The 16,891-nt window shown below is 46.2% G+C and overlaps 1 protein-coding gene across 2 annotated transcripts in view; it reads left to right on the top strand.

Moving 5' to 3' along the window:
* Positions 1-16,891, top strand: part of Slbp (Stem-loop binding protein) — a 52,054-nt gene that overhangs the window by 10,965 nt on the left and 24,198 nt on the right. For both annotated transcript variants that reach the window (XM_037426727.2, XM_037426726.2), the window contains exon 3: positions 6,622-6,666. In XM_037426727.2, coding sequence (XP_037282624.1) covers positions 6,622-6,666 — 45 coding nt within the window. The remainder of the gene's footprint in view (positions 1-6,621; positions 6,667-16,891) is intronic.

Here is a 16,891-nt window from a genome sequence, read left to right as displayed (position 1 = left end):
TTGGCACTGTAGGTAGTTTAACAAAACTGCCTTTACTAGAATATCAGTGCTCACCTGCACTGTGCACGAGTTAGCTGATGTATAATGGTTTTAATGTACTTTCGTTTCTTTTTCTTAATGTAAACCTTCTTGTACCGCTTCAAATTAGGGATTTCGTGCTTGAGCAGTCGGGCTTTTTTTTCGTAGCCTGCCCCAAATTTGGATTTTCGTTTTCCAAAAAGCAATATTTTGCTGCTCGGAAAATTGCTTGAACTCGTATTTGGCTGTTTCACCCCTGTTTATGTGCAAATCCAGAAGTGTTGAGTATTTATATGTAGATCTATTAAGTTTTCCAAAAATATTAGCTCTTCTGGCATTGTTTAAGTTTGCCAAGTTTCCTGTATTTTTAAATTCTAGTTGGGTCATTTATGTTGAGGGTGGGGGCACGCCACAGTGCAATCTTCTGGAAGTGAGCCTCTGGCATAGTATGCGTAATAATGAAGTGCTCTCCTCACAACTCTTTGCCACCGCTCAAACAAAGCACCTACGCAGGTGCCTGTTCAGATAATTATACATGGCTTCAAAAGGGGGGCTGCATAGTAACAGCAACCTGAAAGCCTGGGTGAACTGTGAATATGTATGTACAGGAGTGCCTGTACTATCATCGGCAAAAGTTTGTGGGACGCGAAATATTCGATAAAGCCAAATGTCTGCTTTGTTCAGGAATGTAATTTTGAAATAAATGTTCCACACTGCACTTAACATTCCAACCTGTAAAGTCACCAGCTTGATTACAAGCAATAAGCACTGATATCGGAGAAGTTCGCATTTGTTGTGGATCCAATGTCCCGCAAACTTTTTCTGTTGATAGTACATACTATGTATATACAGGCCATCACCTCTGAAAAGATACCTTGCCTGGAACAATGCCACCTTTGCCACTAGAAGAACGCTGCCGCACATTTCAAGCGGGAGCTGTGTGGTGGTAACTAGCGACTCTACCACTGGAGTCAGCGAAAGCGACGATGTCGGCGACATTGAGTTGATGGAGCGGTGCAGCAGGCTGCTTTGTGTGGGCAATTGGTTGCGCGTTTGTGAAGCGCATTAGAGAAGCGCTTGTTCAACCAACACCAGTCATTTCTTTATAGAACGTTCGGCTAGAGCTTAAGAGCTTTTCGCGACAGGTGTTTCCTTTCAAGCAGCTTTGCGGTAGTGTTCCTGCCAGTCACTCCTTACTGCACACTACAGCGTTTACGTGTTGGAGTCCCGGTCATTTGGGCACGAAGCCAAACTGGATTTCTAGCCAGAATGAACTCACGGCTCGAAAACGCATCACTTTTTTTATGAACGTATGAAATCAAGGCAAGAAGATCTCGTTAAAAACGGGTGTTGTAGCTTTTTTTTCATGGGTTCATCTCTCTAGATGCTGTTACGAAAGACGGCGACGCCAGCGCGGTCCCGAAGGCGCCACTGCTCCGATCTCCGCCGACACGGTCACCAGCCGTTTGGTAGCGTAGGTTTCTCAGCCCGCGACTGCTTCTGCGCAGAGCTGATAGACGAGCGGACGAGACGTGGTGAGGTTAACAAGGTTTATGTACAGCATATGTACAGAGGCGTTACAAATTCGGCACTGGGGCCGACAGCTTAGAGACCCGAAGAGCCGAGTTCTCCTCTCTAACACATAGGTCTACTGAACGCGACGTGCCGCAGGGCTTTTTTTATATGCACCGGGTGGATTCTTTGAGTAACCAAATGTCCAAGTAGAAGCGCTGTTGGTCGTGAGGTCAGAATCCTCCAATGGGGTCGCCGCTGGGCCGCGTCATTCTCATCGAAGCCGCTGCGCTGCACGTGGCTGCACCCAAGGACGAGTGACGTCGCCACGCATTGCGTCAGACTCGCCAGACAGAAAGGCGCCGATTGCTTCAACGGGCTCGCTGGCTGAGGTGACTCGCTGTGCGTGCGCAGCAGAAAGGCACCGCCGCGTGATGACGCCGTTGAGTTCTTTGCGTCAGGCGGGCTCGCGGGCTGGCCTTGACACAGATTGCCTTTTTCAAAGGCATGGACGTTCGCTGTGGACTCGCAGGCATAACAGGACCCCTGCCGCCAGACAATGCGCCGGAAAGATGAGCTGCTTCCACGTGGCTCGGATGTCAGGCACGCTCGTTCGCCAGGTCGCTCCAGGTTCGCCTCCAGGGCCATGTGGAGAATGCAGCTCCAGACTCTGTTCCGGGAACACATCCCATTCTTGAGGACGGATCCCAGCTCTACTGGCTTGTCGCCACAACTTGTCGACCAGCTTCGCTCGTCTCTTCTGACGATCTTTGGTTTCAGCACTTGTCGATGGTTCTGCAACTTGTCAAGACCATTCGACAACAGGCAACACACGACACAAGCAAGTGCCCTCGGTCACCCGACAGAACACCAGACAAAGTATATTACAACATATACCTAGCTACGTGTCTATCGGAATTTCGTTCCCCCTACATCAAGAGGCACATGTGGGACTCAAGACTCTTAAAATGAGAACTCAATTTTTTTACATGTACAACAACGTAGCGAAATAAAATACAACATAAGTTGGCTCCTTAAGCTCACTCTGGACGAGAGCGCTCAGCTAAGGTTGTGATGAGGACAAAATTTTGCCCCGAATCGCCAGCGAGAGACCGAAAGGTGGAAAAGGTACTAACACGCACGGCTCAATGCGTCTGCATTATGCAGCATTTAGCTCTTAGCAGCATTAGCATTTAGCTTTCCTTTGTTTGTTGCGAACGTCAAAGTTGCGTTGTTGGAGTAGCATGCTCCATCTCGGTAAACGGCCACTTTTAGGCGACGATACCTATACGGTACCAAGAGCGGCTCATGCTTGCGACGTTGCACAGGGGAACAACGATACGGCTTGCTACGGATTGACTCCTCACCAGTTAGCTCGATATCGTGTTCGATCACCGTGGTGTTTCCGGGACGGTCCGAAAACACGTCTTCAAACTCTGAAAGAATCCTTCTCATGTCCTCCTTCTGGACTTCACTTAACCTAGGCTCTAGGTTCAACTGCTTTAAGATTACCTCTGATCCCCTTCCGATTACATCACTAGAACTCAAAATTTCTGCTCCCTCTTCCTCTGGAGCATTTAACAGCAGATTTACGACCGCTTGACGTTGAACGTATGGTTTCATCAAATCACTGTGGTAAATTTTGTTCGGCCGCCTTCCTAATTTCACTTCATAATTGGTATCAGAAAGCTTCGATATTACTTTGGCGGGCCCTTCCCAATGAACCTAGAGCTTGTTCTTTTTGGACGGCCGCAGCAGCATTACCTGGCTTTCTACTTCAAAAGCGGGCTTCTTCGCCGATTTGTCGTAGTACTCCTTCGACAACATTTGTGAAGCTTTCATTAGGCTCTTCACTAGCGCTTTAATCGAGAGGTCTTCACGTTGCTCTCGAATGAGCGTCTCTCGATCAACCCTCGACAGCTCACTCTAACTCTCCGCTACAGGCAAGAGCGTTGCACCCCTCTCGCTCTGACTGAATGGCGCCATGTCGTCTCCCCCTGCTACGGAAACCGCGCCGGTCGCTTCGGCAACGGGCCGCTTGAGTGACTGCTCTAATGACTCACAAGGAGAATTTCGTGTCTGAGGTTCCGTCGACTCGCCGCCAAGGTCGCACAGATCTGCTGCTTTTGAACTTGTTTCAACACACTGAACAATATCAAGCTTCCGCGCTTGCGATCGCGTGAGGGCCATATACGCTAAGTTGGGAAGAACGATTTACCCTGCTCTTTGAGAAGCTGCTCCGAGTTGTTAGAGAAAAGATAAGGAAAACAATCTGGAAGCGCGGCAGACACAGCCGCTTCGGTGCGAAGCTTACCGAACGGGCCTTCAATGACAACCGTAGCGATTGGTAAGCAAGCTCTCTGCTCCTCGGCGACTTGTCTGATCCACGCGGATTCTCTTGTAAAGTCATCCGGGGACACCAATGAAGGATGGACAACGTCTATGGTTGCCGCTGAGTCACGAAGTGCTTGACACGTTTTCCCATTCACACTAATTTCTTGGATATACGGCTCTAACAACCGCATGTTCTTTTCTGATTCTCGGATTGTTGTAAAAGCAAACTTGCTTACAGTTTATCGCGATGTGCCCTTCCTTTTTGCAGTTGTAGCAGATTAGCGGCTTCCGTGATTAAAATGCCCGTGTGGTATCAGTGCGTTGTTTAGGAACCTCACTCGATTTCTCTGCTTCCGTTTGCCCTTCCCCTACAGTGTCCTTCGTAAGAGATGAGTCCTTCTTAAAATTACGGTGCGGAGCGGGTTTCCGTTGATCAGGTTTCCTTGAAAAGCCCTCTTTCCTTTCATCCTTTTCAACGTGCATTGCCCTGCTATGCAACTTTCGGCGAGTATAATACTCCTCAGCTAACTCTGCTGCCTTGTTTAGCTGTACTTCGCCAAGTTTGTCCTGCAGCCAAAGCTTGACATCCTCCTCGATGCAGCGGTAGAATTGCTCCAATGCAATGCATTCTACCACTTTATCGCGGTCGTCATAAACACTTTCGCCCTTGAGCCATTCAATATAATCGGCTTTAAGACGAAACGCGAAGTCAATGTGTGACTCATTCCCCTTTTTAACATACCGGAACCTTTGTCTGAAAGCCTCGGGTGACAACTTATAACGTCTCAAGAGCACTTCCTTAACCTCGTCATAGCTCTCAAACGCGTCCCTCGACAAGCAAGTTATCGCGTCGGACACTTCGCCGGGAAGAAGAGCTAACAGGTTCTGCGCCAAAAGAGACCGCTCCAAAGCATTTCGCTCACAGACGTGTTCAAACTTGACGAGATACTTCGCGATTTCCTCGCCTACTACGAACGGTGGCAGTTGGTCCCGAATTCTATAACCGCTGACCTGAACTGTCGCAGAAGCTACGCTAGGCGCCTGCGAACATTGTAGGATTGCCAATTCTGTTCGTTTCAACTCGAGGCGCTCCTGTCTCTCGGCCTCCTCGCGCTCGCGACGTTCGCACTTTTCAGCTTCTTCGCGGTGTGCTTTGATATCCGCCCAGGCCTCATCGACTTCCTCAGCCGACACTCCTTCATCCTTCATGATCTCAAGGATCGCTTGCTTTCGTTTCACACGGCCCAAAGTAATGCCGAATTCTGCACAAATTTCGATGAGTTCCTTCACTTTAAGGTTCTCCATCGTTCACACTAGCCTCTTGCTGTTTGCCCCTGTTAACAATTTACTTGCCGTACCCACTATAAGTCAACTAGAAAGACGCGCAAGCAATTTTAACACTGCCGTGTTTACACCCTCCGCATTAACTTTGGTTTCAAAGCGCTCTGACTTTGCTTGAAATGCTCAAAGCTCACTCTAATGCTTCACACAACCCTTCTCTAAACTACTACAACCTGAGCTAGAGTAGTCTGGTGAACTGAGGGGAAAAAACATCAGGCACTCACCGCATCGATGTCGCTGACGACGGCCGATCCCGCAGCTGCCAACCACTGTTACGAAGCGCGCCTCCGACGACGTTGCAAAGGGCGCCACGAATCCCACCGCTGCCGCCACTGCTCCGATCTCCGCCGACACGGTCACCAGCCGTTTGGTAGGGTAGGTTTCTCAGCTCGCGACTGCTTCTGCGCAGAGCTGATAGATGAGCGGACGAGACGTGGTGAGTTAAACAAGGTTTATGTACAGCATATATACTGAGGCGTTACAAATTCGGCACTGGGGCCGACAGCTTAGAGACCCGAAGAGCCGAGCTCTCCTCTTTAACACATAGGTCTACTGCGCGCGATGCGCCGCAGGGCTTTTTTTATATGCACCGGGTGGATTCTTTGAGTAACCAAATGTCCAACCAGAAGCGCCGCTGGTCGTGAAGTCAGAATCCTCCAATGGGGTCGCCGCTGGGCCGTGTCATTCTTATTGAATCTGAAGCCGCTGCGCTGCACGTGGCTGCATCCAAGGACGACTGACGTCGCCACGCATTGCGTCGGACTCGCCAGACAGGAAGGCGCCGATTGCTTCGACGGGCTCGCTGGCTGAGGTGACTCACTGTGCGTGCGCGGCTGAAAGGCACCGCCGCGTGATGACGCCGTTGAGTTGTTCGCGTCAGACGGGCTCGCATGCTGGCCTTGACACGGATTGCCTTTTTCAGAGGCATGGACGTTCGCTGCGGACTTGCAGGCATAACCATGCCTGTTTATTAGACGTAGGAATGGACACATACATATTGGACGTAGAAATGTGGCACATACCCTCGTACAATATCTGTAAGCCAGCCACATTGCAGTAGACATGACGACTTAACACAGCTCAAATGTGTCACTTTGACACAGCCTTCCCGCATCCAAACCGAAAGTCGTCTTTTTAAGATAAAAGTATAAAATATGTTCAGTGCATTCCAAGGCACCATAATAGCCCTTTCGTAGAGGCTTGACACCGTGCTTGACACCAATGTTTGGAGCCGCATCATGAAAATTTTCTGAAATTCTTGTCAGTACTCCTTTAAACTTTTGTGAAACTATTAACGGGAATGATATTCTCAAGAAGGTCTGGACATCGATCAGTATTGGTGTTACATTCCTACTGTAGTGGCATAACTTCTCAACTATTCAATTTGACAAATGCTTTGCTTTTCTTTTATTTCAGCGACAAAGCAGCAGCAAACGGGCAGAATGCATCGGCACGGCGCAGGTGAGTTTTGTTTATCTTTAATACCTAATGTGCCTAAAGTTTATTTGGTATATTAAGAGAAAGCTTGTAAAAATGAAAAAAGAAATGGAAATTTGCTAACATCTCTTATGTGGTTCACTGTACAACCATTACTTCGCTGTTTATCATGTTACGTATCTTGAGTTATTGATATGAGTGTGCCTTTGTTTTTATATCATTAATTCAGCCAAAGATGCTTAATAAAACATTAGTTGAGCAATCAACGCGATCACAGACAGCAGTTTGGTTGTGCTGAGTGAAATCTAAGCATGTCTGCTACAGTTGCTGAAGCTTTGTTTAATTTAGTCATCGATGCAAGTGTAGATGGCAACAAAGGCTCAGGACTGTGTTGGTTGTTCATTAATTCCGTTCTCGCTCCTCTGCCTCGTACTTTGTGCTTGGCATGCTCCGAGGATCTTCCAAGATTATTAGGTTGATGCCATTAAACAATACAGTCGAAGCCCACTACAACGAAACTGAAGGGGCGCGGGAAAAATTTCGTTGAAGCGAAAATTTCGTTGTAGTGAAATCGAAAAAATAAAGCCAATCTGAACTGGCAAAACAAAGGAACGTTTATTCTCAAAATTCAAAAGTTTTATTCTATCCCAGCAGTGTCACGACGCCATTGTCACCCATGCATAGCGAGGCCGTGGTGAAAATCACGCTGAAACAATTACTACAACTGCTTTCGTGAACGAACCAAACAGTTGCATTAACACGTTAACACCAGCAGCTCTCGGCCGTCAAAAGTGTCGGACAGCGCCGAGATGGAGGCAGGGCATCGTGGAGCGGCGACTTTTGCATCATTCTATGCCATTCTTATCAACCATCACTCGCGGCTAGCTGGTTTTGTTGATAATGCGGACGAACAGCCGCTCTGATTAGTTACCACACTGGCCAAGCGCGAACAAAATAAGCACAGGAAGCGGGAAAAGTCGTCGTTCCGCAGATGCACCCAGCAGCTGCGCGAAGGAAACCATGAACTGAGCTTCAGCTTCGGATTGTCTGCGGCTATACAGTAAACCCGATCTTTAACATTTTGGTGCATTTTCAGAACCCGAAAATACGTCAACAAAGTATAAAACACCTTTCCTTCCTCCGTGCGTTGGCACCACCAGAAACCAACGCAGGATCTAGTAACGTTGCCAGAAACCACCGCTGTTCAGTAAGCTTGGGCGCCGCTACAGCGTACTAGAATAGAGGCAGTGTGCTCACTGCCCTATCCTTGCGGCGCTCCGCCGTAGCGCACTCTGTGTCGACTTCCACGATGCCCACCAGGGGCGCTGACGCTTGACGCACCTGAAAAACTTCTCTTGGTTCGTGTTGGCGGACGGGGCTGGTTCGCTCAGTTCAGTTCGATCGGTACGATTGGATCAACGTGGGTACCCCGTGTGCGTGTTCTGTGCTTTATGCTTGGATCATTGTGTAGTATGTGTTCGTGAAGATGCCTAACCACCGTTGAAATTACTGTTTTGCGCCCGGTTGTCGAACCGGGTACAGTCGTGTGCAGGATGCACCACAGGCGTCTTTGTTCAGCGTCCCGCGTGATGAAGAACGGCGGAAGGAGTGGGAAAGAAATCTCCACCGTGCAGATAAGAAACTGGATGAGTTTTCTGCGGTCTGCGAACTGCATTTCTAACCGAGGTTCGTTATCAAGGAGTTCGTGCACCATATAGATGGCAAAGAGGTACGCATTCCTCGTGATAAACCGATGCTGTCGGAAAACTCCGTCCCCAGGATTCTTCCAAATTTGCCGCAGTACCTCACGAAGAAGATGCCAAAACCGAGAGCTAAAAGGAAGATGTGCGAAAATGACCATGCAGCCACAAAGAAAAAGAGCCGAAGTGCTCTCGAGACTGACTGTACTGAATTTCCACGAGCTGCTATTGGTGATTCAGGGGAGGACAGCGACTTCACACAGGATGACGTTCCAGCGGAGCCCGAGCATTGCTTGTCGTTTTGTTATTGTTTAAAGATTCCTTCCAAGTAATGGTGCATATCAATGTGTAAATGTCTCGATTTGCCATTATTCAGCCTTTTTTTTACCCTAATATTTCTTGTGCAAACTCTTTCATCACTTATTTGTAAATAAACATTATTTCATTAATTTACATGGGTTTTTATCATTTCTTTTTAATTTGCTACGTCATTAACTTGATGGATACACGAAATATGAAAATTCAGAGGCAATGAATGGAATGGACTCTGGCAGTGAAGGACAGGAGCGGGTGTAAATCAATGAAAGAGGTCTCCGTCCTGCAGGACCTAACAGGCTGTTGATAATAATGATGCTACGTCTTGTTTACAGCAAGAATCACACCACACACCAATCATCACCTAAAGTCTCGAAGCAGCGATGCTATAATGTTAAACGTCGTGCGTGGTTGTCGTGGTGGTTAAAGTTTGGGTTTAGGGCGCGCATTCCTTCAGCAGGCACGTAATCGAGAAAAACCCGGCGTGGAGGCTGTCTAAGGCGTTGTACTGTTCAACCCAAGGACGTGTGTTCGATCCTAGCTGCGGTGGCTGTTCTCCCGACGGAGGAGAAAAACGAAACAAGCCGTGTGTCGGCATTTCGGCTGACGTTAAAAATTCTAAAGGGATATAAATTAACCTGCAGCCCTCCGCTATGGCGCACCTCATAGTGAAAGTGTGGCTTCGGCCCGTTAAACTCCAAAATTTTAATTCTGACATTGCGAAAAAAAAGTGCGTAGTGTTTTTCGCACCTCGGAACCGCAGTCGACATGACCGCTGCATTAGCGAAACCACTTTGAACATTTAAACGGCCGGAAAATAATACAATGTCAGTTGCTTCACGCCCTGCACACTGATAAGATGCCCCAAAAGAAGTGTCGTGCATTGCATGTCGCAAACGTTGCATAATTTCTGGCATTTCAACAATTGCGCTGTGGCTCTCTACTTCGGCGCGCAAAGGAGTTTCAGGTGACGCTGCGAACCGCGCCGCCTCTCGGCGTCGACACGAAGTGGGTCACCCACCGCCGCCTGTGAGCACACTGCCTCTATTTTAGTACACTGTAGGCGCCGCCATTGCTCGATAGCGATGGCAATGAGACGGCCCTGCTTTTGCCAGTGACAAAATCAGGGCAGTCTCATTGCCATCGCTATCGAGCGATGGCGGCGCCCATGCTTGTTGAACAGCGGTGGTTTTTGGTGGTGCCAACGCGTATTTTAGACTTCGTCAATGTATTTTCAGGTTCTGAAACTGCATCAAATTATTAAAGATTAGGTTTACTGTATAGCAATAAATATCTGAGCCTGGAATCGCATCCTGAAATTTCGTTGAAGCGAAACGGCAGAAGAAAAAGTGTTCGTTGTGACGACAATATTTATGCACGACTCCTATGGACTGCTGACGGGGAACCGTGAATTTTTCGTTGTAGCGGGAATTTCGTTGAAGCGGCGTTAGTTGTTTCGGGGTTCGACTGTATTTTGCTTGCAGGAACCACAGGGCATATCTGCATTATCTGATTTCGCAAATGAACTCGTAGGGGGCCGGTTTCTTTCTTTTTTTTTTTTTTTTTTGGCAGCGTCTCCTGCGCCGCGCGGCGCAGCAGCCATTCCCACATAGAAGTGGCTCCTGCGCCGCATGAAAGTGACGTCACTTTTAAAAAAGTTAATGTAAAGCTAATCAAATGTGCAAATTATTACTTCATAATGCAATAAACTTACAAAAGTGTTATTAAACAAATGTGTAACGTGTTTTAATGTGCATAAATTAATTATTAACGCATTGTATAAAAAAATGTTTTGTATAGTGTTTTTGTAATATTAGTATATATTGCTTCGTTTAACAACCAAATAAATTATTTGTTGGTTTATAAGTATTATTAAGAGGAAAATAAGTTGATTGTTCTCTGCTCGATGGTGCAGCGGGTTTGCCCCTGGTTTCTGTTTGGAGCGTATTTTGATCCTACGACTACGCAAATTATTGTACAGTACATGTGTACGTTCTACATCGCAATGTGCCATGTTAACAGCATTCGCCGAACACCGTGTGATAAATCTGCTAAAGCGAGAGCATCGCAACGTCAACAGAGTGTTTCTTTGATAGACCGAGAGGAAATCGGTGGTCTGGTGTCAAATTAATGTGCATCTTTGCCTGTCGACAAAGTGTTTCTTGGGTAGACCAAGAGGAAATCGGTGGTCTGGTGTCAAATTAATGGGCATCCTTGCCTTTTGTTCGCAAAATCTATGCGTCCAGTGACGCTGTTCTGGTACCACATCTACTGCGGCGCGGTTTTTCGTCATCAGAGCCTCAATAAATAGCGCGAACATCATTGCTTACCCAGTGGTGGAGGAAACGATGCAGTCAGCTATATTGTTTTCGCTTACGGGCCTGGAGTTTTGTGTGTCCTTGTACGTCTCGGCAAGAAAGTGCATCGATTGTTGAACAAGCGTATAAATGTCCAAATCTGCGAAGATAATCAAACATTCGAAATCAAAGCAAGTGGCATTCAGGAAGATCAGTCCAATATGATGTGCTTAGGAGAAACTTGTTAACTTGTGTCGCAGACAGCACATTATTGTTATTGATTTCAGCAGCGTTCTGAGGGACGAGGATCCTTCAGTGCGCTGCTAAAATCAAGAATCCGTTCCAACTTGCGTATGCAATTTATCAGTTTTCATGCAACTCATTATTGATCGCCTTATATGAAAAAGTTAACAAAAAAGTCATTTATGTACGTGATATGCATGCCACGTTAAGCTTCTGTGCTAACTATACCCTTGCACTGGATCTTAAAATGCTTACATGCTTACACCCTGAGGAAGAGATGGTCCGCTTATTTCTTTTAAACAAATTTGGAATGTTGGCCATGTTGTCGCTTGTGCCTCTAGACCAGGTAGTCGTGTCTGGACCACCAAGCAAACCAGCTTGACCTCCCTCATGCCCAGGGTCACACATCTTAATTCATGCGGCTACGATGTGCTGCTGCACTTCCACTAAGTATGAGTTGAATATGTTCGCAAGTAGACTGCCATATAAAGCACTTGCAGGTGCTCTTAGGTTTTTTTTTTTCTTTTTTTAGCGCATTATAGTGCAGCGATTGGTTCGCAGGTAAGACTTGCAAACCTTGTATGGCTATGGACAGGGCTGACTATTGTAGCTTCGTATGCGTGTAGAAACCTTTTCCAAGTAGAAAGGTTATTATCATCAACATAAGAGAAAGGTATACAAGCTGTTTTCATCCAACCTTTCTTCACAAATGAGATAAAAATGACTAACCCATTACTACTTGAATTACTAGCCATACTGTATAGGTTGCCATCATTTTAATCAATGCAACACCCAACATTAAAACCACACTAATTCATCAATTTCACCTGTGACGGCGATGTTACTACAGTCGCCATTAGGCTGGCAATCCTGGCACTGCACGAGAGCCTCTTTCAATGTTGCCTATAGCAGCTAGATTACAAAAGCTCTACAAATTTGTCAAAAGAACTCACATGATCTACGAAGTCTTCACGTCTTGCTATTGAGGTGACCAGGGCATGGTTGGAAGTGCTGCGATCATATGTCTGACTAAGGAGCTGAAGTGCTTGCTTCATGTGTGATGCCTGTATTGCGTTGATTTGCTTGCATCGGATCCATGCATTCATTGTGCACGATGACCTAAACTGATACAACACATGCACCTCAATCTCTCATAACATAGACAGATTAAGAGATGCCTTTCTTGGCTACTTAGTCCATAACTGAAGCTTAACAGTGGCAGGACAAAAACATGTGGGTCTAAACGACCGGGCAAAATCCTCCTGACCATATATGATGGTCTACTGACAAATTTTGTCACCTCCTCACCTACGCCAAATTTAGTGTTAGTTATAAACGTTCGGCGATTTTAAACTTCCAGGTATCAATTTTGTCACTTTATCTATCTCGGCTAGTGGTAAGGTAGCACATGTCTTACCATAAAAGCTTGTTCAGACTTTCGCCTAACTCAGTTTATTACGAAGCCTATACAAATTGTAGGTTCTGATTTTGATGAGATAAACCTTGAAAATTCTTTTTCTGCGAGCCTTTTAGCAGTATGTTCTGCTAAAACTACCCGAACTCATGATAAGACTCGCACCTGTTACAAAAGTACGGTGTAGTAAATGTGCATTTTTGCCTCAAAAAGCCAATAAAAAGAAGAAACAAAAATGTCTGTGTAGGTCTACACTGTACCCTATTAATCCTTGGGAATTCAACAGCAAGTGATATGGATTACAGAAAAATGCTGAAAGCCTCAAGCCGTCAGTTGAGGTGCTGTCCACTATCATCATCATCATCAGCCTGACTACGCCCACTGCAGGACAAAGGCCTCTCCCATGTTCTGCCAGTTAACTCGATCCTGTGCTTGCTGCTGCCACTTTACACCCACAAACTTCTTAATCTCATCTGCCCACCTAACCTTCTGTCTCCTCTAACTCTCATGCCTTCTCTGGGAAACCAGTTACCCTTAACGACCAGCAATTGTCCTCCTGTCTACGCACTACATGCCCAGCCCATGTCCATTCCCTCTTCTTGATTTCAACTATGATATCCTTAATCCCGGTTTGTTCCCTAATCCACTCTGCTCTCTTCTTGTCTTTTAAAGTTACACCTACCATTTTTCTTTCCATTGCTCGCTGCGTCATCCTCTATTTAAGCCGAACCCTCTGTGTAAGTCTCCAGGTTTCTGCTCCGTAGCTAAGTACCGACACGATACAGCTGTTATATACCTTCCTCTTGAGGGATAGTGGCAATCTACCTGTCACAGTATGAGAGTGCTTGCCAAATGTGCTCCACCCCATTCTTATTCTTCGAGTTACTTCAGTCTCGTGGTTCGGCTCCACGATTATTACCTGCCTAAGTAGACATAGTCTTTTACAACTTCTAGCGCGCTATTATCTATCTCGAAGCGCTGTTCTCTTCCGAGGTTGTTGTACATTACTTTTGTTTTCTGAAGATTCATTTTAAGACCTACCTTTCTGCTCTCCTTGTGTAACTCCGTCATCATGAGTTGCAATTCGTCCCCTGAGTTACTCAGCAATGCACTGTCATCGGCGAAGCGCAGGTTACTAAGGTATTCTCTATTAACTCTTATCCCTAACTGTTCCCATTCTAGGCTTCTGAAAACCTCCTGTAAGCACGCGGTAAATAGCATTGGGGAGATTGTGTCCCCCTGCCTTACACCCTTCTTGATTGGTATTCTGTTGCTTTCTTTATGAAGCACTATGGTAGCAGTTGATCCCCTGTAGATTTCTTCCAGAATGTTTATATATACTTCATCTACGCCCTGATTCCGCAGTGTCTGCATGACGGCTGATATTTCTACTGAATCAAACGCCTTCTCGTAATCTATGAAGGCTATGTATAGTGGTTGGTTATACTCTGAGCATTTCTCTATTACCTGATTGATAGTATGAATGTGGTCAATTGTTGAGTAGCCTGTTCGAAATCCTGCTTGTTCCTTTGGTTGATTGAATTCTAATGTTTTCTTTACTCTGTTAGCAATTACCTTTGTAAATAGCTTGTACACTACAGAGAGCAAGCTGATCGGCCTGTAATTCTTCAAGTCCTTGTCATCTCCTTTCTTATGTATTAAGATGATGTTAGCGTTCTTCCAAGACTCTGGTACCCTTCCCGTCGGGAGACACCTCGTAAACAGGGTGGCTAGTTTTTCTAACACAATCTGTCCTCCATCTTTCAGCAGATCTGATGTTACCTGATCCTCACCAGCAGCTTTGCCTCTTTGCATGCTCTCCAAAGCTTTTCTGACTTCTTCTATCATTACTGGTGGGGTGTCGTCTGGGTTACTGCTAGTTCTTATAGTATTAAGGTCGTGGTTGTCTCGGCTACTGTACAGATCTCTGTAAAACTCCTCCGCTATTTTAACTATTCTATCCATATTGGTAGTTATTTTGCCTTCTTTGTCCCTTAGTGCATACATCCTACTTTTGCCTATCCCAAGTTTCCTCTTCACTGCTTTGAAGCTTCCTCCGTTTTTCAGAGCGTGTTCAATTCTCTCCGTGTTATACCTTCTTACATCGCATACTTTACGTCTATTAATCAACTTCGAAAGCTCTGCCAGTTCTATTTCGTCTGTTGTACTTGACACTTTCATGGTTTGACGCTTCTTAATTAGGTTCTTCGTTTCCTGGGAAAGCTTGCCAGTGTCCTGTCTAACTACCCTGCCTCCAACTTCCACTGCACACTCCGTAATGATACTCGTCAGATAATCATTCATTGTATCTACGCTAAGGTTGGTTTCCTCTCTAAGAGCAGAGTCCCTGTTTTGAAGCGAGACTCTGAATTCCTGTACTTTCCCTCTCAGTGCTAGCTCATTGATTGGCTTCTTGCGTATCAGTTTCTGCCGTTCCTTCTTCAAGTCTATGCGAATTCGAGACCGTACCATTCTATGGTCACTGCATCGTATCTTGCCAACCACTTCCACATCCTGCACGATTCCTGGGTGTGCACTCATTATAAAGTCTATTTCGTTCTTATTTTCGCCATTAGGGCTCCTCCATGTCCACTTGCGGTTTTCTCGTTTTCGGTAGAAGGTATTCAAAATCCGCAAATTATTGCGTTCTGCGAATTCTACTAGTAGCTCTCCTCTGGCGTTTCTAGTGCCGATGCCATAATTTCCTACTGCCTGGTCTCCAGCCTGCTTCTTCCCTACCTTTGCAATAAAGTCGCCCATCACTATAGTATACTGTGTTTTTACCTTACTCATTGCCGATTCCACGTCTTCATAGAAGCTTTCAACTGAAGCGTCATCATGGCTGGATGTAGGCGCGTAAGCCTGTACTACCTTCATCTTGTATCTTTTATTCAGTTTAATTACAATACCTACCACCCTTTCATTAATGCTATAATATTCCTCTATGTTGCCAGCTATGTTTCTGTGAATTAGGAGCCTCACTCCCAGTTCTCTTCTGTCTGCCAAGCCGCGATAGCAAAGGACGTGCCCATTCTGTAGCACCGTATATGCCTCATCTGTCCTCCTAACCAAACTTGGGCCTATTAAGTCCCATTTAACACCCTCTAGCTCCTCGAATAGTACAGCTAGATTTCCCTCACTAGATAAGGTTCTAGCGTTAAACGTTGCCAAGTTCAGGTTCCAATGGCGGCCGGTAGTCCAGAGATTCTTAGCACCTTCTGCTGCGTTGCAGATCTGACCGCCGCCGTAGTCAGTTGCTTCGCAGCTGCTGAGGACTGAGGGCCGTGAATTATTTGGCGTATCCATGTGGGAGGTAGTGGCCAGATACTGCACCAGGGTGGCCAATCCTTCTCTGGTGAGGGAGTGCGTTCCCGGTGGTGGTTACCGGTGAGGCCGCACCTCAGGCCTCTTATTGTAGTTCCATCAACACGCGATTTTTTTTTTCTTTTTTTTTTTCAGTTGGGAATTGCGCGGCACCGGGCACGTGGTCCGACTGTTGATGTTTTCACAGATTCACACTGTTTTCCGTTCCTAAAATTTAAAATGTTCGTTTGTAATAGCAGTATTTGTAACGGTTGAACTCCTTGCATCTTCACGAACAAATAGACACCACTCTGACCCTCCTAGGACCAAAATTGCTAAATTTATAGGTAGATATGTTATAGGTAGATATGTGCAGAGCTCGCTTACCCGTGCTGCCGACGCGGCCGCTCCCGCTCCTGCAGTTCAAATAATCTGTGCTTATTGGCGAAGACGTGGAGGAGCAGTTCCGGTGGGCTTAATTCGCTGTGGAAGCTGTTTCGCCAAACCCAGCTCAAGCAGTGACAGCAGTCCGGTAACACTGAGTGTGTCTTCTGAATAAGTCTCTTTTGACGCTCTCAGTTGAATTGGGCGCTCGCGGTTTTTCCCACGGCTATCTCCGGATTTTAACGACTCAATTGAGACCTGATTTGTCGTCCTGGGTTGTGTAAAAGCTGAGATATGACTCGTCCTCAAAGAGGCTTGGTCCCACACAAGATGGCGGCCCCCATATGGTCATAAGGTGGGAAAAATTGCTTGTGGGTTTGTTTTCGCCGGTCAGAAACTGGTAAGATTGAGCTCAGAGCCCGAAATCCTCCTTCTGCGTGATTTAATTAACGCAGTCAATTAACCTCTGTTAATGGCTGTAACTCTTCGACGGCTCAAGTAACATCTGGCACTCTGCAGGGAAGTTTCCTTGGTCCCCTGTTTTTTTCGAATATTTGTTAATGATTTGCCTAAATGTATTTTTTCTCAAATTA

The sequence above is a fragment of the Rhipicephalus microplus genome, chromosome X, assembly GCF_043290135.1.
Source record: "Rhipicephalus microplus isolate Deutch F79 chromosome X, USDA_Rmic, whole genome shotgun sequence".
Taxonomy (NCBI): Eukaryota; Metazoa; Arthropoda; class Arachnida; order Ixodida; family Ixodidae; genus Rhipicephalus; species Rhipicephalus microplus.
This window is presented reverse-complemented; position numbering and strand designations above follow the sequence as displayed.